The sequence below is a fragment of the Ovis aries genome, chromosome 4, assembly GCF_016772045.2.
Source record: "Ovis aries strain OAR_USU_Benz2616 breed Rambouillet chromosome 4, ARS-UI_Ramb_v3.0, whole genome shotgun sequence".
Taxonomy (NCBI): domain Eukaryota; kingdom Metazoa; phylum Chordata; class Mammalia; order Artiodactyla; family Bovidae; genus Ovis; species Ovis aries.
The window spans coordinates 72,718,750-72,745,236 of NC_056057.1; the positions used below are offsets into that span (position 1 = coordinate 72,718,750).

Genomic DNA, 26,487 nt, shown 5'->3' on the forward strand with positions numbered 1-26,487 from the left:
ATTGCATCACATTAAATATATCATATCACTCCCTTCTGGCCTGCAGAGTTCGTGCTGAGAAATCAGCTGATGACTATATGGGAATTCCTTTTTTGTTACTTGTTGCTTTTCCTTTGCTGTTTTTAATATTTTCTCTTTGTCTTTAACTTTTGTTGACTTGATTACTGTGTGTCTTGGCATGTTTATATTGGCATGTTGTTTCTTGGGTTTATATTATGTGGGACCCTGTGCTTCCTGAATTTGAGTGACTGTTTCCTTTCCTGTGTTACAGAAGTTTTCAGCTATTATCTCTTCAAATATTTCCTTAGGTCCTCTCTCCCTCTCCTTTCCTTTGTGGAACACTGTAACGTGAATATTGGTGCATTTCATGTTTTTCCAGAAGTCTCTTAGATTGTCCTCATTTCTTTTCATTCTTTTATTTTTATTCTGTTTTGTAGCAGTGATTTCTACAGTTCTGTCTTCCAGTTCACTTATCCGTTCCCCTGCCTCATTATTCTGCTACTGATTTGATCTAGCGTATTTTTCATTCATTATATTGTTCATCTCTGTTCTTTAAATCTTCTGGCTCTTTTTTTTTTTTTTTTGTATTGGTTTTGCCATACATCAACATGAATCTGCCACAGGTGTACACATGTTCCTCATCCTGAATGGCCCCCTCCCACCTCCCTCCCCATACCCTCCCTCTGAGTCATCCCAGTGCACCAGCCCCAAGCATCCTGTATCATGCATCAAGCCTGGACTGGTGGTTTGTTTCACATATGTTATTATATATGTTTCAATGCCATTCTCCCAAATCATCCACCCTCGCCCTCTCCCACAGAGTCCAAAAGACTATTCTATACATCTGTGTCTCTTTTGCTGTCTCTCATACAGGGTCATTATTACCATCTTTCTAAATTCCATATATATGTGTTAGTATACTATATTGGTGTTTTTCTTTCTGGCTTACTTCACTCTGTATAATCGGCTCCAGTTTCATCCACCTCATTAGAACTGATTCAGATTTATTCTTTTTAATGGCTGAGTAACACTCCATTGTGTATACGTACCACAGCTTTCTTATCCATTCATCTGCTGATGGACATCTAGGTTGCTGGCTCTTTTTAAAAACATTTCTTGTGTCTTCTTGGTCTGTGCCTCCCTTTTTTTCCCACGATCTTGGATCATCTTTACCGTTGTTACTCTGAATTCTTTTTCGGGTGGATTGTGGTTGTCCTTCTGGGATTTTTCCTTCCTTCTTTGACTGGGACGTGTTCCTATGCTGTATCGTTTTGTCTAAGTTTCTGTAATTGTGGTTTCCGTTCTGCACTCTGCAGGGTTGTAGTTCCTGTTTCTGCTCTCCGCCCCCTGGTAGATGATGCTGGGCTCAGAGGGCTTAATGGAGAAGGAAATGGCAACCCACTCCAGTATTCTTGCCTGGAGAATCCCAGGGATGGAGGAGTCTGGTGGACTGCTCTCTATGGGGTCGCACAGAGTTGGACACAACTGAAGCGACTTAGGAGCAGCAGCAGAGGGCTCAAACATGCCTTGTGTGCACCAGGACCCCATAGAGACTGAGACAGAACTGTGCTTGGGTGTCTCCTGAGGAGGTACAGATCAGCAGTAGACTGCCGCGGCGGCCGGGGCTCTGGGTACGTAGACCTGGATATGGCATAAGCCCTCTTGGAGGAGGTCACCATTAATCCCACCATAGAGCTGCCAGAACTTAAATAGGACTGGGGAAACAGAGTCTTGGAGGGCACGAACAGAATCTTGTGTGCACCAGGACCCAGGAGAAAGGAGCAGTGATCCCACAAGAGACTGACCCAGACTTGTTCATGAGTGTCCAGGAGTCTCTGGCAGAGGTATCAGTCGGCAGTGGCCTGCTGCAGGGTTGGGGGCACTGACTGTTGCAGTGCCTGCATGGGGCCTTTTGAAGGAGGGCCCCGTTATCTTCATTACCTCTACCATAGTTTGGCCTCAGGTCAAACCACAGGGAGGGAACAAAGCCCCACCCTTCAAAAGAAAATTGGATTAAAGATTTACTGAGCATAGTCCCACCCATCAGAACAAGACCCCATTTCCCCCTCAGTCAGTCTCTCCCATCAGGAAGCTTCCATAAGCCTCTTATCCTTCTCCATCAGAGGGCAGACAGACTGAAAACCACAATTACAGAAAACTAACCCATCTGATCACATGGACCACAGCCTTGTCTAACTCAAACTATGAGCCATACTGTGTAGGGCCACCCAAGACAGACAGGTCATGATGGAGAGTTCTGACAAAACATGGTCCACTGGAGAAGGGAATGGCAAACTACTTCAGTATTCTTGCCTTGAGAACCCCATGAACATTATGAAAGGGTGAAAAGATAGGACACTGAAAGATGAACACCCCAGGTCAGTAGGTGTCCAATATGTTACTGGAGATCAGTGGAGAAATAACTCCAGAAAGAATGAAGAGATGGGAGAATGGCATTGAAACATGTATAATATCATATATGAAATGAATCACCAGTCCAGGTTCGATGCACGATACTGGATGCTTGGGCGGTGCCCTGGGATTACCCAGAGGGATGGTACAGGGAGGGAGGAAGGAGGGGGGTTCAGGATGGGGAACACGTGTATACCTGTGGCGGATTCATGTTGATGTATGGTAAAACCAATACAATATTGTAAAGTAATTAACCTGCAATTAAAATAAATTTATTTTTTAAAAAAAGTATGAAGAGATGGAGCCAAAACAAAACAACATCCAGTTGTGGATATGACTGGTGCTGGAAGTAAAGTCTGATGCTGTAAAAAGCAATATTGCGTAGAAACCTGGAATGTTAGGTCCTTGAATCAAGGCAAATTGGAAACGGTCAAACAGGAGATGGCAAGAGTGAACATCAACATTTTAGGAATCATCGAACTAAAATGGACTGGAATGGGTGAATTTAACTCAGATGACCATTATATCTACTACTGTGGGCAGGAATCCCTTAGAATAAATGGAGTAGCCATTATAGTCAACAAGAGAGTCTGAAATGCAGTACTTGGATGCAATCTCAAAAATGACAGAATGATCTCTGTTCGTTTCCAAGGAAAACCATTCAATATCATAGTAATCCAAGTCTATGCCCCGACCAGTAATGCTGAAGAAGCTGAAGTTGAATGGTTCTATGAAGACCTACAAGACTTTCTAGAACTAACATCCAAAAAAGATGTCCTTTTCGTTATATGGGACTGGAATGCAAAAGTAGGAAGTCCAGAAATACCTGGAGTAACAGGCAAATTTGGATTTGGAGTACAAAATGAAGCAGGACAAAGGCTAACAGAGTTTTGCCAAGAGGACGCCCTGCTCACAGCAAACACCCTCTTCCAACATCACGAGAGAAGACTCTACACATGGACATCACCAGATGGTCAACACCAAAATCAGATTGATTATATTCTTTGCAGCCAAAGATAGAGAAGCTCTATACAGTCAGCAAAAACAAGACCGGGAGCTGACTGTGGCTCAGATCATGAACCCCTTATTGCCAAATTTAGACTTAGATTGAAGAAAGTAGGGAAAACCACTAGACCATTCAGGTATACCTAAATCAAATCCCTTACGATTATACAGTGGAAGTGAGAAATAGATTCAAGGAATTAGATCTGATAGATTGCTTGAAGAACTATGGACTGAGGTTCGTGACATTGTACAGGAGGCAGTGATCAAGACCATCCCCAAGACAAAGAAATGGAAAAAGGCAAAATGGTTGTCTGAGGAGGCCTTACAAATAGCTGTGAAAAGAAGAGAAGTGAAAGGCAAAGGAGAAAAGGAAAGATATAAGCATCTGAATGCAGAGTTCCAAAGAATAGCAAGGAGAGATAAGAAAGCCTTCCTTAGCAATCAATGCAAAGAAATAGAGGAAAACAATAGAATGGGAAAGACTAGAGATCTCTTCAAGAAAATTAGAGATACCAAAGGAACTTTTCATGCAAAGATGGGCACAGTAAATGACAGAAATGTATGGACCTAACAGAAGCAGAAGATGGTAAGAAGATGTGGCAAGAATACATAGAAGAACTGTACAAAAAAGATCTGCATGACCGAGAGATAATCACGATGCTGTGATCACTCACTTAGAGCCAGACATCCTGGAATGTGAAGTCAAATGGGCCTTAGGAAGCATCACTATGAACAAAGCTAGTGGAGGTGATGGAATTCCAGTTGAGCTATGTCAAATCCTGAAAGATGATGCTGTGAAAGTGCTGCACTCAATATGCCAGCAAATTTGGAAAACTCAGGAGTGGCCACAGGACTGGAAAAGGTCAGTTTTCATCCCAATCCCAAAGAAAGGCAATGCCAAAGAATGCTCAAACTACCGCATAATTGTACTCATCTCACATGCTAGCAAAGTAGTTCTCAAAATTCTCCAAGCCAGGCTTCAACAGGATGTAAACCATGAACTTCCAGGTGTTCAAGTTGGTTTTAGAAAAGGCAGAGGAACCAGAGATCAAATTGCCAGCATCCGTTGGATCCTTGAAAAAGCAAGAGAGTTCCAGAAAAACATCTACTTCTGCTTTGTTGACTATTCCAAAGCCATTGCCTGTGTGGATCACAACAAACTGTGGAAAATTCTGAAAGAGATGGGAATACAGACCACCTGACCTGCCTCTTGAGAAACCTATATGCAGGTCAGGAAGCAACAGTTAGAACTGGACATGGAACAACTGACTGGTTCCAAATAGGAAAAGGAGTATGTCAAAGCTGTATATTGTCACCCTGCTTGTTTAACTTATATGCAGAGTACATCATGAGAAATGCTGGGCTGGATGAAGCACAAGCTGAAATCAAGATTGCTGGGAGAAATATCAATAACCTCAGATATGCAGATGACACCACTCTTATGGTAGAAAGCGAAGAGAACTAAAAAGCCTCTTGATGGAAGTGAAAGAGGAGAGTGAAAAAGTTGGCTTAAAACTCAACATTCTGAAAACTAAGATCATGGCATCTGGTCCCATCACTTCATGGCAAATAGACGAGGAAGCAATGGAAACAGTGACAGACTTTATTTTTGAGGGGGCCCCAAATCACTGCAGATGGTGACTGCAGCCATAAAATTCAAAGGCACTTGCTCCTTGGAAGAAAAGTTATGACCAACCTAGACAGCATATTAAAAAGCAGAGACTTTACTTTGCCAACAAAGGTCCGTCTAGTCAAAGCTATGGTTTTTCCAGCGGTCATGTATGGATGTGAGAGTTGGACTATAAAGGAAGCCGAGTGCTGAAGAATTGATGCTTTAGAACTGTAGTGTTGGAGAAGGCTCTTGAGAGTCCCTTGGACTGCAAGGAGATCCAACCAGTCCATCCTAAAGGACATCAATCCTGAATATTCACTGGAAGGACTGATGCTGAAGCTGAAACTCTAATACTTTGGCCACCTAATGACCTGACTCATTTGAAAAGACCCTGACGGTGGGAAAGATTGAAGCCGGGAGGAGCAGGGCATGACAGAGGATGAGATGGTTGGATGGCATAACTGACTCAATGGACATGAGTTTGAGTAAACTCCGGGATTGGTGATGGACAGGGAGGTCTGGCGTGAAACAGTTTGTGGCATTGCAAAGAGTAGGACAGGACTGAGTGACTGAATTGAGAACTGAGAGGCTTTTGCAGGTGGGAGGAACTGTTTCCTGCCCACTGATGGATGGAGGTGGGTCTTGTCCCTCTGGTGGGCAAGGGTAATTCAAGGGGTCTGTTGACTCTGCAGCTGTGGGCTCAGGAAGGGTTTGCATAGCCTGTCTAGTAATGGTTTGGACTGTGTTCTTCCCCTCTTGGTTGGTTTGCCTGAGAGGTTACAGGAGTGGAGGCTGTTGATTGGGGCCTGGTCTTGGTGAGCAAATGGTGGCCTCCAGCAGGGCTCACGCCAAAGACTCCCCAGAACTGCCGCCACTAGTGTCTTTGTCCTGCAGGGAGTCATAGTTGTGTCCTGCCTCTGCAGGATACTAGCACGTAGGTCTGGCCCAGGCTCTTAGAAGGTCACTGCTTTTTTCCCTGGGTCTTAGTGTACATGAACCTGTGTGCACCCTCTTAGAGTGGAGTTCTTGTTTTCTCCAGTTCAGTGGAATTCCTTCAATCAAATACCTCTGGGCATCAAAGTTATATGCTCTTGGGGTTCCTCCTCCCAATGTTTAAGATCCCCCCACCAGGTTCGGAGCCCAACTTGGGGCTCAGGACCTTCATTCTTGTGGGGGAACCTCTGTGATGAGATTATTTTCCCATTTGTGAGTTGCCCATTCTGGGAGAGGAGGTATGGGATTTGATTTTATCACCATTGTACCCTCCGACTGTCTCGTGGCTTCTTCTTTGTCTTTGGATGTAGGATATCTTTTGTGGTATGTTTCAGTGCTTTTTTTGTCAATGGTTGTTTAGCAGTTAGTTCTGATTTTGGTGTTTTCATGAGATGAGGTGAGCTCATGTCCTTCTCTGGCATTGTTATTTTTAATAGAGTTTGTGCCTAGCAATTTAAAGACCTCTAGCCACATGTACTTGGAGAAAGAGAGTTTCCTGAATCTTGTTCTTTTGTTTACTCTCTTATTTTTCTCCCACTGGGAAACTCTTTAAGTAGGTAAAATGAACCAGGTGAAGGCATCTTAGGGTCTGGGAAGGTGAGCGTCAAGCAGCCCCCCTTCCTGCTCTTCTCTTGCTGGTGTTTTCGGTGGTGGTATTTTTAGGCTAACTGGTAAACTTCAGGTTCATTTTTTTGAAATAAAAAATTTCATTAGTGAAATGGAGTTTGTGTTCTGGAGGAGTTTTTGTAAGAATTAAATAAGAACATATAAACAAAGCATGGCCCATAGCAAGTTCTCAAAAATGTAGTTATTAGTGTGAACATTTCCATAATTATTGCTATTCTGGCCAGCCCCCAGTAGAGCCTGATTATAGAAGATGGCAAAGGTCAGAGCTGTGGGAAGGTAAGGGGTGACTTAGTGTTTTGTGACGAGGCAGAAGATGCAGTTTCAGAAGAGAAATGAAGTGAAGCCCTTGGGATTTCTGATGCGGGCATCTTGCAGCCCTTGTTTCGCTCCTCTGTGGAGGAGGCAGGCAGCCATGTGGTCTGCATCATGAACCCCACCATGGAAGGACTGACCGTCTTCAGTGAGGCAGGCTTGCATGTGTCAGCAGCCTGGCTTCTCCAGAATGAGTATAGACCTAGACGTGTTTCTTGGCGTATGAAAGTCAGGGAAGCACCCAGGTTATTCTTACAGAAAGTTCTGTGGTTTTTTTTTCTTACAGGGGATGCTTGTTCAGTTCTTGAATGAAGATGTATGAAATTCTTTTTTTTTTTTTTAAGGTTATTTTAAAAGTATTTATTTTTGGCTGTGCTTGCAGCTAGTGGGCGTTGAGCACGGGCTCAATAGTAATGGCTCATGGGCTTAGTTGCTCCATGGTGTGCGGAATCTTCCCAGACCAGGGATCGAGCTCGTGTGCCCTGCATTGGCAGGTAGATTCTTACCCACGGCACCACCAGGGAAATCCAAAGGTGTGTGAAATTCTTGAGCAGTATTAGTAAGATATTGCCGTCTCTGATCATATCCTTTTTGGAAAGAGCAGCAATAAAGCTCTCAAGGCCACACCAGATCCTCAGATCCACTGTATTTTTTTTTTTTGCATAGGAACATTTATTTATTTATTTATTTATTTTTAAATTTTAAAATCTTTAATTCTTACATGTGAGGGCGATCTGGTTGCGACATCTGTCACCCCATTGATCGCCAGGGTTGATTCGGCTGATCTGGCTGGCTAGGCGGGTGTCCCCTTCCTCCCTCACCGCTCCATGTGCGTCCCTCCCGAAGCTGCGCGCTCGGTCGAAGAGGACGACCATCCCCGATAGAGGAGGACCGGTCTTCGGTCAAGGGTATACGAGTAGCTGCGCTCCCCTGCTAGAACCTCCAAACAAGCTCTCAAGGTCCACTGTATTTTAAAAGATATCTTTCCTGAGACCTCCAGGCCATACCCATCTCTGTGGTGTCTGTAAGTCAGTCAGTTTCTTGCTGTTTTTTTTTTTTCTTTCTTTCTAGATTATTCTGTCTCCTGGTTTTGTTTTAGTTCTCAGGCTCGGGGGCTTCTAGAAGCTTGTTTGGCCTCTTGTTTTTATTTGAGCCGAACCCCTCAATATTTGATCCCAGGGGTAATTTTTGTTTTACAGAAATCATTCTGTCCTATGAACTTTATTTTAAAGGCTACTTCAGATCTTTCTGGAGCTAGGTAGGACTTATGTCATAAGGAGAGAAATTCATGTACTATTTTCTTTTAAGGTTGATAGACATTATTTCATCAAATCCAAGATTTCATCCTTTGTATATACCACCCTTGTATATACCACTAAGAATACTGCCAACTAAACAGGTCACCTGTTCATTTACAAACATCCTGATTTCAGAGAAGTGAAAAAATATGTTTAAAAATTGGCAAGATGTGATGTACAAAATTGGGTTGGCTGGAATTAGGAGTTAGAGTTTAGGCGAGCAGACGTTTATTCCCCTGGAGCTTTCATACCGTGTCTGACACCCAACACTGAACTTCTCTTTGTCTCTCGATACCCGCTTCACTGCCTGACTCCCCGCCAGGTGCTGGTTGGTGCAGCGTTAAGTCCAGTTGTCTCCGCCAGAAATCTGAACGTGACACGGCTCCTTCCTGGCCTTCCCTCCCACGCCTAGTCTCCCACTAGTTGCTTCTGCCTCTTGAATATCTGTCCTGCTCTTCCCAATGCCCCAGCCTCACATTGCCCTGCTGCAGGCCACCACTGTCTCTCACCTTGATGGCCCAGGAGTCTCCGGCTGGTCCCTCTGCACCCAGTCACCCTCTCCATTTGATTCTCCGCATGGTAGTCCATTGGATCTTGTCTGTGCCTGGTGTGTGCCCTTCTGTGCTCTTCGCTGTCTTAGGGATGATGCCCACGCTCTCCTCCGCTCAGGCCCAGCCCCCTGAACTTCTTTCGGTCCCTGGCATCAGTGCCCCAGGCTCTTTCTCACTCCCTCCCTGCCCCCTGCCGTGTTGAAGCCTCTACCAGTCCCCTCTGCACACGAAGTCCACACGCAGACTCCCTCCGTCAGTTTCATCAGATTGCCTCCCATGTCCTTCAGCAGCCACGCCACCGATTCCCCTACTGGAGTGTCGACCCCGGTTGTGGGGTGACTCTTGTCATCACTGCCTGATTCCGTGTCTGTGTCCCTCCTGGAACATCCTGTTTTGCTCACCTTTGGCCCCACACGATGCCTGCAGCACCATCAGCACTGTTTGGTTGAAAGAATACTTGGTTCATCTTCATTTTGCAATGGAAATGCAGAGGTTCACTAGTTTGCCTGGACTTAAGATGGAAGCCCAGGTCCACCAAACCCGAGTTTTCCATCTAGCTGCACAGAGCTTGGAAGGCAAAAACTGGCCCATGGGCTTCTGCATGAGCTCACCTCCCTGCATCAGCCTCATTCGGTTTCAGCATCTCTCAGACCTCTGCATCACCTCTGCAGGTGGCAGTGAATTAATTACTCCATCTGAAAGGCTGACAGTCCGTAATTGCTCAGTCGGTTTCTCCTTTCTCTCTCTGGTTGTGAGTGAGAGAGAGAAGGTGTTGAATAGCTGGCAGTGTCCCCAGAGCTGGGGGCATCTGCGCTGTGGGGGTGGCCCCGTCACTTTGCTTATAATGTGTCGTTAGCGTTGTGCCTCAATTTTGATTTTTTTTTTCCAGCCAGCTTACAATCCTGATGTCACAGTGATACAGCAGGGCTTTCCTCAGCAGATGGAAGTGGTGGCCCCAGGGTACAGTTTCTGGTGACTTCCTGCCCTGGCCCTGGCTCCGGGTTGAGCATCTCTGGTGGACTGTGTGGGAAGTTGTTTTTTTTTTTTTTTTTTTTTTTTTATGGTTGAAATGGAGTGTTGGTTGGTATGAAGAGGACCGCCAGTGGTGGCTGCTTGGGTTTCTGAGAGGGTCGGCTTCCAGTCTCCGGGAAGTTTTCCCAGGGAACTGAGCAGAGAGACTGCTTGTTTGCTGTCAAGCACATATGAAGCAGCTTCTGTGTACACGGCCCCAAGGAGGCCCCACAGGGAGAGGGAAGATGGAAAGACACAGGGCTTTGGCCCTGGTTAGCGGCATGCTGTTGCGTCAGGGGCTCATGAGCTCGCTCTGTTTCTGTCCTCTGCGAAAGCAGGGTGACAGTAACTTCATGGACCAGATAGAGTGTCTTTAGTTGTAAAGAGGATCTGTTATTACCTCCCATTAAAAACCTCCCCAGGTAGGATGGGTCCCGTCACCTGTGGTTCCTGGTGGCTGGTTCGCTCAGTGGCTCCGTGGGACCCCCTTGTGGCACCCTCTGTGCATTGCTTGTCCCAGCCACCCGGTTTTCGCTAGTGCCCAAACGACTGCATCTCAGACAAAGCCCAAAGTCAGAAGAGGGGTCTCTTCCTTGTGCCTCTGATTAAGAGCGGGAAAGATCCTCCCAGAAACCCCCCAATAGGCTTTTTTTCTCAAGTCTTAATGGACGGAATTGCCACGGGTGGCCCATCCTATCCAGTCCCTGCTGAGAACAGTGGAGTCACCAGGATTGGCCAAGACTTACCTGTGGGGCTGCATCACCGCCTTCCTGCCCTTGTACCAGGCTCCCAAACCTGAACAAAATTGAAGGATGCAGCTAGTGGTACATCACACTCAGGGGATGTCAGTGTGGTGCCCACAGGAACAAACCAGACACAGTGGAAGGGCCAGCCCTCCTCCCCTGCCCTCTCTGGACAGACTCTGCACAGACTCCACCTGGGGAGGGACTGTCCCCCTGGGGGTCAAGCAGGCCGTGGAAGTGACGGTCACGTTCCTTTCAGGGTTTCAGGAGGTGGCCACTGAAATTAAACTCTAGTCACGGCCTTGGTGGGATCGTTTTGCCAGGTCTAGAGACGGGAGGAGGCTGGCTATCAAAAGAGAAGCTGACTTTGCTGCTGGATGAAATGTCAGGAGAGCAAGGCCAAGTTTACAAGCAGTGTTCATGGACCTGATCTCCACAGCCTTTCTGATTTTTCTGCTGTACAACTGGTTGGCGAACACGCACTTCTTCTTTTAACTGCGGTGTTAGCCAATAAATCAAAACCCTTTGGGAGAAATACTTAAATTACTAAAGCCTTAATCGTCAGGACGTAACTAGGTTCCTGTGGGTTAGTAATTCTTGCTTAATACTCTCGCAGCAGCAGGCCTGCTGCCATCTTGGGGCTCTGCATAATGTCCCAACCTCTGTTCCTAGAGAGATGGTAGAACCAACCCCCACAGTCTTGCACAGTCTCTTCAGAGTGCCTTTGCCTTTAGCCTCTTCCATCAGTCTTTTGAGCCACATAGTGGAAAGAGCACTGGTCTGATAGTCAGAAGCTGTGTGCCATGGGATTCAAGCCAGTCTGTAACCTCTGAAGGGTGCAGGCTCCCTTTCTTGACACAGGTGTTGGATTAGATCCGAGTGATCAGGACCACCTCCCTCCCAGGCCTGTGCAAACTTTGCCAATCAGTCGTGGTTCTGTTGCTTCTCACTGCTTACTGTCTTAAGGATTCTAAGACTCAGTCTCAGTGTTAGAATCCTTTCCTGGTGGGTAGACAGCAATCGCTGATGGATCCATCAGAGGTGGTATTCAAGATGAAACTGGTTTCCTGCCTTAGAACTCGTCGTCCCCTGGGGCCCTTGTAGTTTCACATTTCTCCCAGAAGACTGGATCAGAGCCGATTGTGCCTACTCTCTTATGACATACTCTACTTTTTGGAGCAGCTTATCAGAGCTCTGTTTGAAGCCCTGTTCCTCTAGGACATATTACAAAGGAGGGTCGTGGCAACAAGGATGCCTTGGTCTTGCTCACTGAGAATCCCCAGCATTTAGCCCAGAACACAATAGGACCTAGTTATCTGTGGAGTTACAAGAATGAGTTTGGGGGTGACGGGTCTGCTCAGGAAGCAAGCCCTCCCCTTGTCTCCACGGGAGGGGTCCTGGGGGCTGCGTTATGCTTTAGGAAAGAAAACTGCTTCCCTCCTTTTTTTGGGATATTGTTAGAGTTTTGAAAGTCTTCTCTGAGTTTCTTCTCTGTGGGTTGCATCCGGTTTTCAAAGCCTGAGAAGTAGAGAGAATGGAAATGAGTGCTTCAGCCTGCAGAGGAGGCGGCTTCACGAGGGCTGGGCCTGGGGAGCTTTCAGGTGCCATAGGAGCGGAGCCTGTGCTCCTGCCGCCTCCTCTGGCCCACGGCCGGTCCCCAGCAGCCTCGCTGGGCTGGAGCCACACTTTTTACTCATCTTCCCTCCTTGTCCCCCACCTCCAGCAGCTCCTGCCTGGTCTCCCCACTACCCCACCCCTAGAATTACTGGCCTGTATCCATGTAGCTATTTTCTTAGTTGCTTGGAGGGTCTGCTCCCCAGCCTGAAGGCTTACCTGAAAACTCAGGGCATATTTCTGGCCAGCTGGGGGAGGGAACTTGACTTGGCTTCCCCATCATTATTGGAAGGAAAGAAATGTTTTCAGATAAATATACCATGGGTCACTACAGGTGGCCTCTTTCCCAGCCCTCACTTGACAGATGTGCAAACGGAGGTTCAGAGATGAGAGGCAGTGTCCCAGTGAGGAGACAGAAAGCTGGGCCCATTGCAGGCTGGCTCTAGGTGCTGGCATTGCACAGAGCTGTGGGCACGCAGAGGAGGGTGATCTCACAGGAGAATGGCGGGGGGCAGCAGGTCTGTGGGGTCAGGAAGGGGTGCTGTTCTCTCCTCCATTTAGTGTGGACTCCTTTGCCTTACCTCCAGACGTGTTCCTTGGGGTCCAGCCCTTTGATGTTGACTACACTACTGCCTCCATGGCCCCCTGTTCTAGCATCAACTTGCCATCTGCACCCTTGGGCGGTCCTTAAAAATGTGTGACGAGGCCGAAGAGCATTGAGCTGCTCATTTTTCTGTGGAAACCTTTTGCTCCATTTCTCTTGGCTGTGGCATTGACCCCTGGCTGGACTGGGGTGGTTTTTCCAACCCTGCCCTCTGGGATTTATGTGATAAATTATTCATTTCCCACCAACTGGATAGGTAGCATAATGCTAATGACAAATTTTTGAATAATTGATATGTTCCTATGATTTAAATGCTAAAGGTCAAAACCCCCTGACCCCTGATCTCCTGGCCGTCTAGCTCCCTTGTGTGTCTCTCTCTAAAGAGCTTCTGTACGTGTTGTTCAGTGGTTCTTAATAGAACCCATGAGAGATGGAGCAATAGGGATGACCCTGGGAAGGATTTCCTAAGAGCAGCCATCAGAAGATGGGGTCAGAAAAGAGAAGCTGGCACGATACTTGGAGGTTTCCCAGAGGACTTGGATATGGTCCCTCCTTCCAGTGCTCAGCTACCGGTCTAGCCAGACAGGCAAGATACTGATGTGGAGACATGGATGTGCTAGAGGTGAAGGTCAAGTTCCTGGTGCAGCCTTCAGGAGCGCTCACCCAGAGAAGGGAGCCTGCAAGGGGCTTCTGTGGCGGGCAGGGCCTTGTGAAAGACCAGCCTGGGTCTTCCAGCTATGTGACTTTAGTTACTGTCTGCTGCCTCTCTTGGCCTCCTTGTTCTTCATCTATGAAACCTTGCTCTAGGGTTTTAAACTTTTTGTTCTTTGAACTTTAGTAATCTGAAGATACCCGTGGATCTCTTTAAATGCATACAGGACACGGCTGAGCACACACACACACATATGTAAATGAATTACATGGAAATAACTGCTAGCTTCCCCACTTGGTGGGTCGAGGTGAGTCCCATCACACAAGGACTCCTGATCCAAGAGGGCCGGGACCAGGCTTCTATGAGCTATTCTGTGTCCAGGCCCTGGAGGACCAGTGGAGATGGGGCAGAATTCACTCCAGAGGTTGCTTTGTGAAGACTCCTGTATGAACAGTCCACCACCTCTGATAATTAGCTTCCCCTGTCTACACTAGCCTCCTCTCTTAATTGAGAATGAGCTGGTTTGTCCAGTATTCGGTTTCCAAAAGGTGGCAGCACCATCCCGGGAAATAGAATCGCAGCGACCGGGGTGGGAACTGCCTGCCTGTCCGCTGAGCAGCTCTCAGCCGGCCTGCAAGAGGACGTGCCCTGTGACACTCTCCTCCCTAGTCACCCAAATCTCAGCCTGGGAGGTGCACCCTGTCTTTGGTCTGGCTTCTGTTCCCTGTCCCGTGGTGAGGTCACCCCGCAAGGCTATTCTGAGGGCAGGAAGCCTCCCAGGTGCTTGGCTGGTCCCCATAAGCATCTCAGGACTGTTCTGTTCTCAGATGAGTAAGGAAGTTACGTTTAAGGAAAGGTGACCTTTCCCCCTCCTCTTTCTGGTGTTTGAGGTGGGGGTTCTGGAGGGAGGTGGGCATATTAAGCAATGGAGTCTTGGGTGGTCTAGGCCGAGGTTTAGGAAATGGCAACCCACTCCAGTATTTTTGCCTGGAAAATCCTATGGACAGAAGAGCCTGGCGGGCTACAGTCCATGGGGTCGCAAGAGTCAGATACTTAGTGACTAAACCACCACATGTATGTATGTATGTATTTTTGGCTATGTTGCGTCTTCACTGCTGCTCGGGCGCTCTCTCTGCGTGCAGGGTGTGGCGGTGTGTGGGCTTCTCGTTGCAGGGGCTTCTCCTGTTGCAGAGCTCAGGCTCAGCAGCTGTGGTGTACAGGCTTAGTTGCCCGGTGTCATGCGGGATCTTCCCAGACTAGGGATCGAACCTGTGTCTATACGACACATTGGCAGGTGTATTCTTACCCACTGGATCACCAGGGAGGTCCCAGAGGTTTTTCTTTTCAAACAGTTGAACATTGGTTAAGGCAATATCAAGCACTCCAGTGGATCTGTTTAGGCCATGAAGCACTGCAGTGATTTTCAGCCCACCAGAGTCACTTTAGGTGCCTCAAGGCAGCCTTCAGCTGTCCCTCTGCTGTTAGTTCTGGGCTTGTGGGTGGCAGTAGCTGCTTCTGATGTACTGCTCGTCAAATGGGGAGGAGCCAGTACCTGAGCTGTAATTGAGGGAGTTGCTTTTCAAGAACTGGCTAGAATAGGAGATGCTGTGCAACAGAAGGAGGTCCGCAAGGCCTGGTTCAAATGTACGTCCTGCTGGTGAATACACTGGCCCTCGTCTTCAAATCTGTGCCTGTAGGCCTCACACCGTCTATAGGAAGAGTCACAGCTACACATCATTCTCTAAACCACACCGCTTATCCTCCAGTTCCTCCATCTTCCTGTTTTCTCTCTTCCCACAGATGCACACCTACTCATACATTTGCATACCTACTCATACATTTGTATGTTCATTAAGGCAGATACACAAAGAGGAGAAAAACACCCCACTTTTTATTTATTCGTTTATTCCAAAACTATGTACTGTGCCCTTGGCATGCACAGACCCTATTTCCATGAGTTTAAGAATTCTATGGACAGAGGAGCCTGGGGGGCTACAGTCCACGGGGCTACAAAGTGTCGGACAAGACTGAGTGACTAACACTTTCGTGGTCTTCAGCCTCTGGGCCACCGGCCAGTATCTCCTGTCAGATACAGGCATTAGATTAGAAATAAAGTGCACGGTAAATGTAATGCACTTTAATTATCTGGAAACTATCTCCCCCCATCCCTGGTCCATGGAAAAATTGTCTTCCATGAAATCGGTCTCTGGTCCCAAAAAGGTTGGGGACTACTGGTCTAGAGGGAGGAGACAGGCAATGAGCAGATAAACGAAGGACCTGGAAGAGTGTCATGTGGAAGTGTGCTCTCGAGAGTATGTGAATGACACGTCCACATCCTAGGGTGTCACAATGTGAGCGGGTGTCGCTCTGTGCAGGGTGAGCAAGGAACACTGGCCTGCCTGAGAAGTGACTTGTGTCAGATGTGGGGACCCTGGGGACATTGTGTCAAGGCCTCGGGGTAGGCCTGTACCTGGTGTATTTAAGGCGCAGAGAGACAGCAGGAAGGTGGGGTCCCCAGAGGCAGGGCTCAGAGCTAAAGGCCTCATTGCCTGGGGGGAGGATTTGAGATGAGATGCGTCCACTAGAGGTTCTAAGGGCGTGAGAGATGTGAAAAAGCACCTGAGACCCAATTGACTGCCTGTCATTCCCATCAAGTGCACACACTGGCGCTTTGTTCTGGGGGTCTTGGTTAGGGGGATATATAGGATGGTGGCCGGAGCCGGCCAGCATTTGGGGGGCATTTGACTGTCTGCTTGGCACATGTTGACTGCTCACCATGTGGCCTCTCGAGTAAACCCTACAGCCATCATAGCAAGAGACAGCATTACCATCATTGTATCCACAAGGATAACAAAGTGTGGGGTGGAGCCATTCACTCCCAGTCACCTAGCTGGAGGGGCAGAGCTGGGATTGGAGCCCCCGCCAGGCAGGTTCCCCCTGCTCTATCTGCCTTCCTGGAAATGGAGCCCTGGGCAACTTTTTTGTTGTTGTCAATTTATCTTTATTACTTACTTAATATGTGTGAAACATGGTCATAATTTGCATTTCTTTGACCATTACCGAGATTGAACAGTTTTTCCCATGTCTTTATTATTATTATTATTTCTTTACAGTTTTGTACATGCATGTATGCTAAGATGCTTCAGTTGTGTCTGGCTCTTTGCGACCCTGTGGACTGTAGCCCACCAGGCTTCTCTGTCCTTGGGATTTCCCAGGCAAGAATACTGCAGTGGGTTGCCATTTCCTACTCCAGGGGCTCTTCCTGACCCAGGGATCAAACTGTCATCTCTTGAGCCTCCTGCATTGGCAGGCGGGTTCTTTACCACTGGTGCCACCTGGGAAGCCCGGGTGCAACCAAGTGAATTGACTGTATCTACATACATTCTGAGTGGGCTCTGGGAGCTGGTGATGGACAGGGAGGCCTGGCGTGCTGCGATTCATGGGGTCGCAAACTGAACATACATATCTGTGAAGTGCCCCTCCTTCTTGGCTCTACCCCCAGCCCACCCCGTGTCCCACCCATCTAAGTCACCACAGAGCTAGCTCAGAGATAGCAGGTCTCCACTAGCTATCTGTTTACACATGGCAGTCATATAAGTCAATCTCATTTTCCCAATTCTTCCCACCCCCAGCCCATGCTCTTCTCTTTGTCTATATCTCTATTCCTGCCCTGCAAATAGGTTCATTTGTGCCGTTTTATAGATTCCCTGTCCATGGGATTTTCCAGGCAAGAATACTGGAGTGGGTTGCCATTTTTTTCTCCAGGGGATCTTCCTGACCCTGGGATTGAGCCCAGGTCTCCTGCATTGGAGGCAGATTCTTTACCATCTGAGCCACCAGGGAAGCCCCTAGATTCCACATATATACATTAATATATGATAGCTACTTTTTTCTTTCTGACTTACCTCACTCTGTATGACAGACTCTGGGCCCATCCATGTCTCTATGGATGACCCAGTTCTGTTCTTTTTTATGGCTGAGTAATATTCCATTGTATATATGTGCCACATTTTTATCCATTCATCTGCCGATGGATATGTCTTTACTTTTTTTAATTGTGATAAAATATAACATAAATTTTATCATTTTAACCATTTTTAGGTGCATAGTTCAGTGGTTTAAGTACCTTCACACTGTCATGCAGTCATTACCACTATCCATTTCTAGAACTTTCTCACCACCCTACAAGAAAACTCTGTAGCCATCAAACAAGAACTCCCCTCCCCCATTCTCTCTTCCCCAGCCCCTGATAACCTTAAATCTACTTTCTGTGGCTGAGAATTTGCCTGATCTAAATATTTGATATGTGTAATATCATCCAGTATTTCTCCTTTTGTACCTGGCTTCTTTCATTCAGCATAATGTCTTCAAGGTTCGTTCACGTTATAGCACGTCAGCTTTGTTCCTTTCTGTGGTTGAATAATGTCCCATTGTATGCATGGACCGCACTGATGTATCCGTTCATCTGTTGATGGATATGGGTTGTTTCCAGCCCATGGAGATAGGATCTTTCCAGCTACTTGCCTCCATTCTGGGGATGCTTTCTGAAGCCTGGAGAAGCTGCGTCTGCCTGGGGTGTGGGACAACAGCCACAGCATGGATGGCGATGGGGCCAAGCTTTTGAAGGTAACTCACCTTGGACTGTTTGAAAAGCACAGGGTGAGCACTAATTGTTCCTGTACTGCCACTAACTCTAATCTGGTTTTCTTCCTGTCCACCCCATAGACTCAGCATTGAACAGGACTTCCAGAGTGGGCCCTACAGCGTTTGCTTCTAATCAGCACATCATCTTCTATAGATGGGAATTGACCTTGTTTTTGAAATTCCCCAGAGTAGCCACCTGGGAGCCCCAAGTCTCTGCTGGGAAACCTGGGCAGGCCACACCTTACTGGGCTCAGTTCCCCATCTGTAAAATAATGTAAAATCCCTTCTGCATGTGTGTGCAATCTCTTCAGTCATGTCCGACTCTTTGCAACCTCGTGGACTGTAGCTCACTAGGCTCCTGGAGAATCCAATGGATTCTCCAGGCAAGAATATTGGAGTGAGCTGCAATTTACTCCTCCAGGGGATCTTCTTGACCCAGGGATCAAACCCATGTCTCCTGTGCCCTGTGCACTGGCAGGCAGATTCTTTGCTACTGAACCAAGAAGCCCTTCTAAAATCCCTTCTAAGAGATTGCATATCCTTCCTGGACAGACAGATTAAAAAATACTTTTAAAATTAAAATCCAATTTTCCCCTTGCTATTTGTACCTCAAGCCTGTCCCCTTCTCTTCTGTGAGAAGCACTGGTCAGCATGCCCCCCACCCCCCGCCACCTCGTCATCCTGTATTTATTGCCCATGCCTGTGATGGTCCCTTGGCCTCTGGTTAAATGACAGAGTGGAGTTCCCAGGGTGTGAGCAGATGGATTGCAGCTCCTGTACCTGTTGGGTGTCTTTCTTTCTCTGTGACAGTCAGCATGGCTGTTTGACAGGAACCCCATCCCTGTGGTGCCAGCCTTTCTCTGGAGGCCTGGCAGCTCTGAGGTGGCCTCAGGAGACTTTGGTTTCTGCCTCTCTGGATGAGCTGGCCCCCTCTCAGCACCAGGAAATAACGGATGCTGGCTGTCACCTGTTTGCTCCTCACCCGCCAGCCGTGCAAGAAGTGATAGTTCACGCTGCATCCACCTCCCCGAGCCCATTCACGGTCCTTTTCTTTTTTCAGAACAATCAACCTGAAGAACCCAGTACTGCAGCAGGTGCTGGAGAGGAAGAATGCGGTCCTGTGTGTCCTGACGCAGAAGATCGTGACGACGCAGAAGTGCGTGATATCTGAGCACGTCCAGATCGAGGAGAAGTGTGGTGGCATGGTGGGGATCCAGACCAAGACTGTGCAGGTGCGCGCCTGGCCCAGGAGGCGCTGGGCCCTCTGGGAGTGGGGTCTTCATTCATCAGGACTCTTGTAGGCAGTTCACAGAAATCCAAGTCAAATTGGTTTAAATGAGAAAGAACTGATTGGCTCCTGTAACTGAAACATTTGGAGTGATCTAGGAGACTTCGCTGGTGGCTCAGACGGTGAAGCATCTGCCTACAATGTGGGAGACCTGGGTTTGATCCCTGGGTCAGGAAGATCCCCTGGAGAAGGAAATAGCAACCCACTCCAGTACTCTTGCCTGGAAAATCCCATGGACAGAGGAGCCTGGTGGGCTGCAGTCTATGAGGTTGCAGAGTCAGACATGACTGGGCGACTTGACTTCACTTTACTTTATTCAGTCACTGCTGGATCCAGGACTTGAGAAGCTGGTGAGCTGCCTTCCCTGAAGGTGGAGTCCCTCTCATATAAGCCTGTGGGGTGGCAGCTCCTGGCTTTCATCCCACCTCATCCCTAGTGGAAAGAGTGCTTCAGGGCAGGAAGGCAGGCCCTGGACCATCTTGGGCCATGCCCATTCCTGAAGCAGACCCAAGACCAGGACAATGGGATGCTTAGATTGGCATACCGGGGTGAATCAGGTGCATTCCCCCTTCAAAAAATGGATCAAATGACCACTGGCAAGGCCAGCGCACAGATAACTCCTAGAGCCCCTAAGAATCAAAGTTTCAGAAATGAGGATTTTGAGATTAGCTGCCTTAAATCCCCAGTGGATTGAGTTAGGAAAGGTAAAGATCAGCACATGTATCTTTAATATACATAAACAGATGTTTCTGGATTAAGGTACAGTCCTACCAAGCTGATCCCTGAGCTTCAGTGGAACTGAACAGGAGGCTGTCACCCCAAACTGCCTCCCCTCCATAGTGCCTAATATTCTGCTCTTAGAAGTTTACTTCTTGGGGTAACTTTCAGATTATACCAGAAGACCCAGTAATATTATATTTAGAAGGAGATGGAGATTCAGGTCTGGAGCTGGACTCTCTCTGGGGTGGGCAGGCTGGACAGAGTGATGAGGTCTGATGGGAGATGGCTTTAGCTGGCCCTGCCAGTATTTCTGTCCACAGTGACCCCCACCAAAGGCCTGGAGCCTGCTGGGGTGTCCGGAGGTTGGTAGTCATCACACTCTGACCAGGATCAGGTTGCTATAAAGGCCTCTGATCTCTAGCATCTGAGCCATTTCTCATCCTCCCCAGGCCATGGTGGGCAAGTCAGATTTGTGACAGGGTCTGAAGGAGAGAGCTTTGCTGCTGACTCGGCATTTCCTGGCCATCCTTCCCTCCTCCTTGTGCCCCTTCCTTCCAGCCTCTCCCCAGTTTTATCTGATGGCACAGTGTGTCACATACCTGGTCTGGGAGGACATGCTCAGGGGATCTTGCTCTCAGCTAGGTTCTCCTAGTCAGACTCTTACCATTGATGATTTTCTTAGGATTTCAAAGTTGTTTCCATAATCCTCCATGAGAGAAATGGGAAGTTGACTTATTATCTTCTTTACTCAGCACCACAGACCTAACTGTACTATCTCCCAACCTCTGGATTCTTGCCTTTGTGCTACAGGTTGGCCACTGACTTTAGAATATGTGTAGGACATCATGAAGCCGACAAGGATTAAATCCTGGCCCCTGCTGGCTCGTTCTCCTTTCCCCCCAGTTCTGAGGGCATTTTCCCAGCACTTCTTGGGCACAGGGCCTAGGCTGGCTACATGGGAGGCAGGAGAAGGCTGGGGGAGCCTGAGCGCACAGGTGGGAGCATGCACCCTTCTGCAGGTGTCAGTGATGGAGGATGGGAACATCATCAAGGACAGCAACGTGGTGCTGGAGATCCCAGCTCCCACCACCATTGCCTACAGCGTCATCGAGCTGTACGTGAGGGCGGACGGCCAGTTCGGTGAGTGTGCCTCAGCTTGGGGCTCTGGAGGTGGGTTGAGTCATCAAGGAGGGATACCCCATTTTACCCTGAGGCTCGTCTTGTAGAGGATCCCCTGCTGCTCTGGGGATGAGAGGAAAGAGCTATCAGAAGAGTCGGGGGATGTCCCACGGCAAGTGAGATGGCAGGGCGTGGTCGGAGGGTATTGGTGCAGGATGTCCACATGGGGCGTGTGTTTCACATACAGGGCACAGAGGGAAGAACGTGAGCTCTGTGTTGGAGTAGACTGGGCCATCAGCCCGAGTGCCATGGGGTCCTGTGAGGTCTCAGGCAGCTAGCTGAAGCCTGATGAGCTTCGGCTTCCTATGTCTGGGAGAGGAAAGACATTCCCCACAGGGCTGCCGTGAAGAGCAAGTTAGATGAGGTGTGTGAAGTGCCTGGAACATTGGTGGCTTATTAAGTACTCACCTTAGCTATTATAATACTGTCATCATCCTAATTATCTTACCTCCCTTCCCCCAGCATGAAGCCCCAAAAGCTGTATTTGACCTTTCTGTCTGATCACCAGTGTGTTCAAAGCTGGAAGTTCACTGTGTCACTTGAAGAAAATAAGGCTTTAGTAGCTGGTGTGACTAATGCTCTTAGGTGCTCAGGGCTCTTCCCTTAACACTCTTTTCAAGAGGTTGTGGGAGCCCAAGAAAACTGACTGCTTCTTGAGGACAGAAGTGAATATATGTAACATCATAAATAATTAACTTTTTAAGGTATGGTCATGTTATTGTAGCTTTGTTTATGAAGAGTCGTCTTAGTTTTTAGAGATATACAGTGACCTCCTCACAGGTGAAAAGAAACTGTGGCTTGCTTCAGACATGGTGGGGAGTGCGGCGTGAGTGTGAGGGTGGAGGTGATGGGGGCGGCCACGGCTGCTCAGTGTCTGTGTGGAGCCTCTCTGCACGACTCTCGCCATCCTCGTGCACTTTCAGTTTTCCATGGTGAGAGCGCAGTGAGGGTGTGCTCGGACGGGCTGTGCACATCCACAGCTGCCTCCTGCCCTCCCCCGATTGTTTTCTGTCCGGTGGGGGGACCAGGCCAGGGATGAGGGGTTCTGCCGGGACTCAGGCTTCAGCCCTTACTCGGCGACTTGAGGAATCACGGTTCAGCTTCCACGGGCTCTCAGATCGCTGACTGTCCTGATGGGACGGTAGACAAGTGGGCATGTGAGGCGCATGGGGCACTGTCACTGAGCCTCCCTCTTTCACACACGGAGCATTCTGTGTTTCAGGGGGGTGACGAAAAGTGAGGCTGCCAGTTGTAGGAAGCTGGTCCAGGGGTTGGTCAGGGATGCACGGGGTACCAGGAATACCAAGAACTGTGATCGGCATGAACCATAGGTCCATGGTTCCAGTGTAGGTCCATGTCTGTGCCATCCCAGACATGATTATTATTCTGTTCTGTTTGCAGGACTCTGTCCACTGAACACACTGCCTCATTAGATTAAGTTCTCTCTTCAGCTTTTCTTATAGGGCTTCCCTCTTAGCTCAGTCGGTAAAGAATCCGCCTGCAATGCAGGAGACCCTGGTTCGATTCTTGGGTGGGGAAGATTCGCTGGAGAAGAGATAGGCTACCCACCCCAGTATTCTTGGGCTTCCCTTGTGGCTCAGCTCGTAAAGAATCTGCCTGCAGTGTGGGAGACCTGGGTTCAATCCCTGAGTTGGGAAGATCCCCTGGAGAAGGGAAAGACTACCCACTCCAGAATTCTGGCCTGGAGAATTCCATGGACTGTATAGTCTACGGCATCCAGCGGCAAAGAGTTGGACAGGACTGAGTGACTTTCACTTTCACTTTTCAGCTTTTGTTACCAGCATGTGATATGCCATGTCATCACAGGGGCCCACAGGGGCTTGTGTGACTCCAGCCCTGGCCACTGAGGCCTTGGTTATCCCGTGCAGATGGACTGGTGGTGGGGGTGTCACTTTTGTCAGGCCTTTTGGAAGCTTGGCCTTCATGGAGGATGCCCATGAGGGTTCTGAGAACCCTTTGGTTTGGGGACCCTCGGGAGCCCCTCCCTGTTCCTCTGAGGAGGTGTCCATGCTCTGCCCTGTTGGTGGCCACCCAACAGGGGGTTTTTCTTTTCTCAGATGGGGTTGGAAAGACAGTTTGCCTGGGGAAGCTCTCCTGTTTGCATTTCCATTTTCAAGCCTTTCATCTTGGCTTGCTTCCTCTGTCTTGAAAATAAACTCCTCTTTGTGCTGCTGAGCAGAGGTGCCGTGGGGAGTTCTCAGGGTTCCTCAGGCTCACTTCTTATACCCCAGCCTTCTCCTGCCGCCTGCCCTGCCTGTGCAGCGAGTTGGTCAGGCTCTTGTTCTGTGCCACTCACTGATTTTTAAGCCAGTTCTGCTTATTTTTCCCATCTGTGTTTTTTGTTGCTCTTCCTGCACAACATTCTAATCTGGTTTCATAAACAGCCCTGCAGGCGCTGCTCTGACCTTAAAGAGGCTGTCTGATCTCTCCTCCCACCTTCAGGGTGTGAGTACATTTGACAACCCTCCTGTCTTTTGAAACTTTGCCAGGAGGTTACTCCCTCTGTGTCCTTTGGGGGAGGCATCAGTGGGCCCGTCTTTGCCAAGGGGTTACTTCAGCCATGACCCCTCTCTTTGGCAACAGCTCCCCTCTTATGTGGCCAATCAGAAACATCATGTTCTCGTCTTGAATTTTAGTCTTTGCTTTGTAGAATTAAGCATTTACCAGTGTCCTTTCAGCATGAACTATTTTTTAAAAAAACTTTTTATCTTGTATTAGGGTATAGCCAATTAACAATGTCGTGATAGTTTCAGGTGGACAGCAAAGGGACACAGACATACACGTGTATGTATCCATTCTCCCCCAAACTTTCTTCCCACCCAGCCTGCCACATAATGTTGAGCAGAGTTCTCTGTGCTATATAGTAGGTCCTTGTTGGTTATGCATTTTAAATATAGCAATGTCAGCATGAACTTACTGGGCACATGTGGACGAGAACCTGTGCTTTCCACCCTACTGGGTCTATGCACTTCTCTGCAGGTCCAGAGGCTGGTATCAACATCCCCTGCCCTGTTCCCATCACAGGTTTTTATCTGGCTCCTCTGCTTCGAATCTTCCCCATTTTTAGCAGTGTAGCTAATGTGATTATTTAAAAATATATGTTTGGTCATTTCACTCACCTGCTTGAATGCCCTTCTGAGGCGCTCTGTCCTCAGCTAAAGTCTGCACTCCTAGCCACGTTGTGTCCAGCCTTCCCGCTCCTCTCCAGCGCCTCCAGAGTTAACCTACCGTCTCGGAACTCTCCACTCTTGCCTATTGTGAGCCTTTGTTTGGAGAGTGCTCCCTTCTTCTTGGCCCAGCTACTTCCTACCAGGCTTCAAGGGGCTACTTAGTCACCGCTTCATGCAAGAAGTTCTTTCTCCATCCACTGGTTCTTTCTCAGCACCTGCCAGTCTGGCTTCAGTGACCCCCTCCACCTTTCCCACTTGTATCTCACTCACTGTCAAAGCCTCGGTTGTAGTCCTTTTGAATCTCTGGCTCCGTGCAGCATGTCCGATGCTGCCGAGTGAAGGAGTTGGTACTGCCCTCAAAGGAGCTGTGCGCATGTAAAGGAAGAGCACTGCTGGGGCTGTGGACTCCCCAAATACAGCTGGGCCCACAGGGCTCTGGGCAGCATTTGAGGCTGTGTTAATGGTTGTGGTCCTTGTTCTTGGACAGCATGACCTGGGGGTCAGTTCACACTTGCCGACCTTGGTGCCTGGTGTAGAGGGTGGAGTGAGCCGGGGGCATCCTGGATGCCCAGGAGTGTGGGTAGGTTGAGTGAGTAAGTGAAAGCTCGTTTCATTTGTCAGTTGACGACTATCCTGTCTTATGGATGTCATTAGTGCCCACACCAGTTCAAAATGTGTTAATACTCACACCTTCTACATGTCATGCAAGTATTAGGCTCAGCCACATTCTCATTCCATAGCCTGTACACAGATGATTAAATAGAAGCATGAAAAGAATGTGCATTTTTAAAATGTTTTATTGAAGTGCAGTTGCTCTACCATGTTGTTAGCTTCAGGTGCTTTCTAATAAGCAGATTCCTGCTCCCATCCATGATCTACTGAGACCTGCACTCCCTGAGAATATGATTTCTTTAAAAACATTTTTCCTCTGTTTATGTGTATATGTATTCATTTTAAATTTTTATTTGAGTGTAGTTGATTTACCATGTTAAGTTTCAGGTGTACAACGAAGTGATTCAATTATACATAAATCCATTCTTTTTTTAGATTCCTTTCCCATATATGTCATGACAGAGTACTGAGTAGAGTTACCTGTGCTATAGAGTGGGTTCTTATTAGTTACCTGTTTTATATATAGTAGTCACCATATGCCGATCCCAATCTTCCAGTTTATCCCCTCCCACCGTTTTCTCCCGTTAACCATAAAATTTTCTGTATCTGTAACTCTATTTATGTTTTGTAAATAAGTTCATTTGTACCATTTTAAAAGATTTTACATATAAGCAAATTATCATATATGTCTTTCTCTGACTTCACTTGTCAGTATTTCTCTTTCTCTGCCTTCGCTCAGTATGACAGTCTCTAGGTCCATTCATGCCACTGCAAACGGCATTATTTTATTGTTAACGCCTGAGAAATACTCCATTGTGCGTATGTACTACATCTTTCTCTGTTCCTCAGCTGATGGACATTTAGGTTGCTTCCATGTCTTGACTATTGTAGATAGTGTGAGGGTGCCTCTATCTACTCAAATTATGGTTTTCTCTTGCTATGTGGCCGGGAGTGGGACTGCTCGATCTTATGGTAGTTTTATTTTTACTTTTTTAAGGAACCTCCATAATGGTTGTACCAGTTTACATTCCCACCAACAGTGTAGAAGGGTTCCCTTTTCTCCACACACTCCTGTGCATTGTTTGTAGATTTTTTGATGACGACTACTCGGACCAGTGTGAGGTGATGTCTCATTATAGTTTTGATTTGCATCTGTAATAATCAGTGATGGTGAACATCTTTCACTTGCCTACTGGCCATCTGTATGTCTTCTTTGGATAAATGTCTATTTAGATCTCCTGCCTATTTTTTGATTGGGTCATTTTGTTGTTGTTACTGAGCTGCGTTGAGGTGTCTGTGTTTTGGAGATTCTTTGTTGGTGACTTCATTTGCAAATATTTTCTCCCATTCTGAGGGTTGTCTTTTCATTTTGTTTATGATTTTCTTCGCTGTGCAAAAGCTTTTAAGATTAATTGGATC

At 47.8% G+C, this 26,487-nt stretch overlaps 1 protein-coding gene across 5 annotated transcripts in view; it reads left to right on the forward strand.

Annotated features, from left to right (window-relative positions):
* The window catches only part of GSDME (gasdermin E), a 147,578-nt gene that overhangs the window by 75,496 nt on the left and 45,595 nt on the right, over positions 1–26,487 (forward strand). For all 5 annotated transcript variants that reach the window (XM_042248667.2, XM_042248668.2, XM_060415045.1 and 2 more), the window contains exons 4-5: positions 19,139–19,310; positions 21,106–21,226. In XM_042248667.2, the coding sequence (XP_042104601.1) occupies positions 19,139–19,310; positions 21,106–21,226 (293 nt within the window). The remainder of the gene's footprint in view (positions 1–19,138; positions 19,311–21,105; positions 21,227–26,487) is intronic.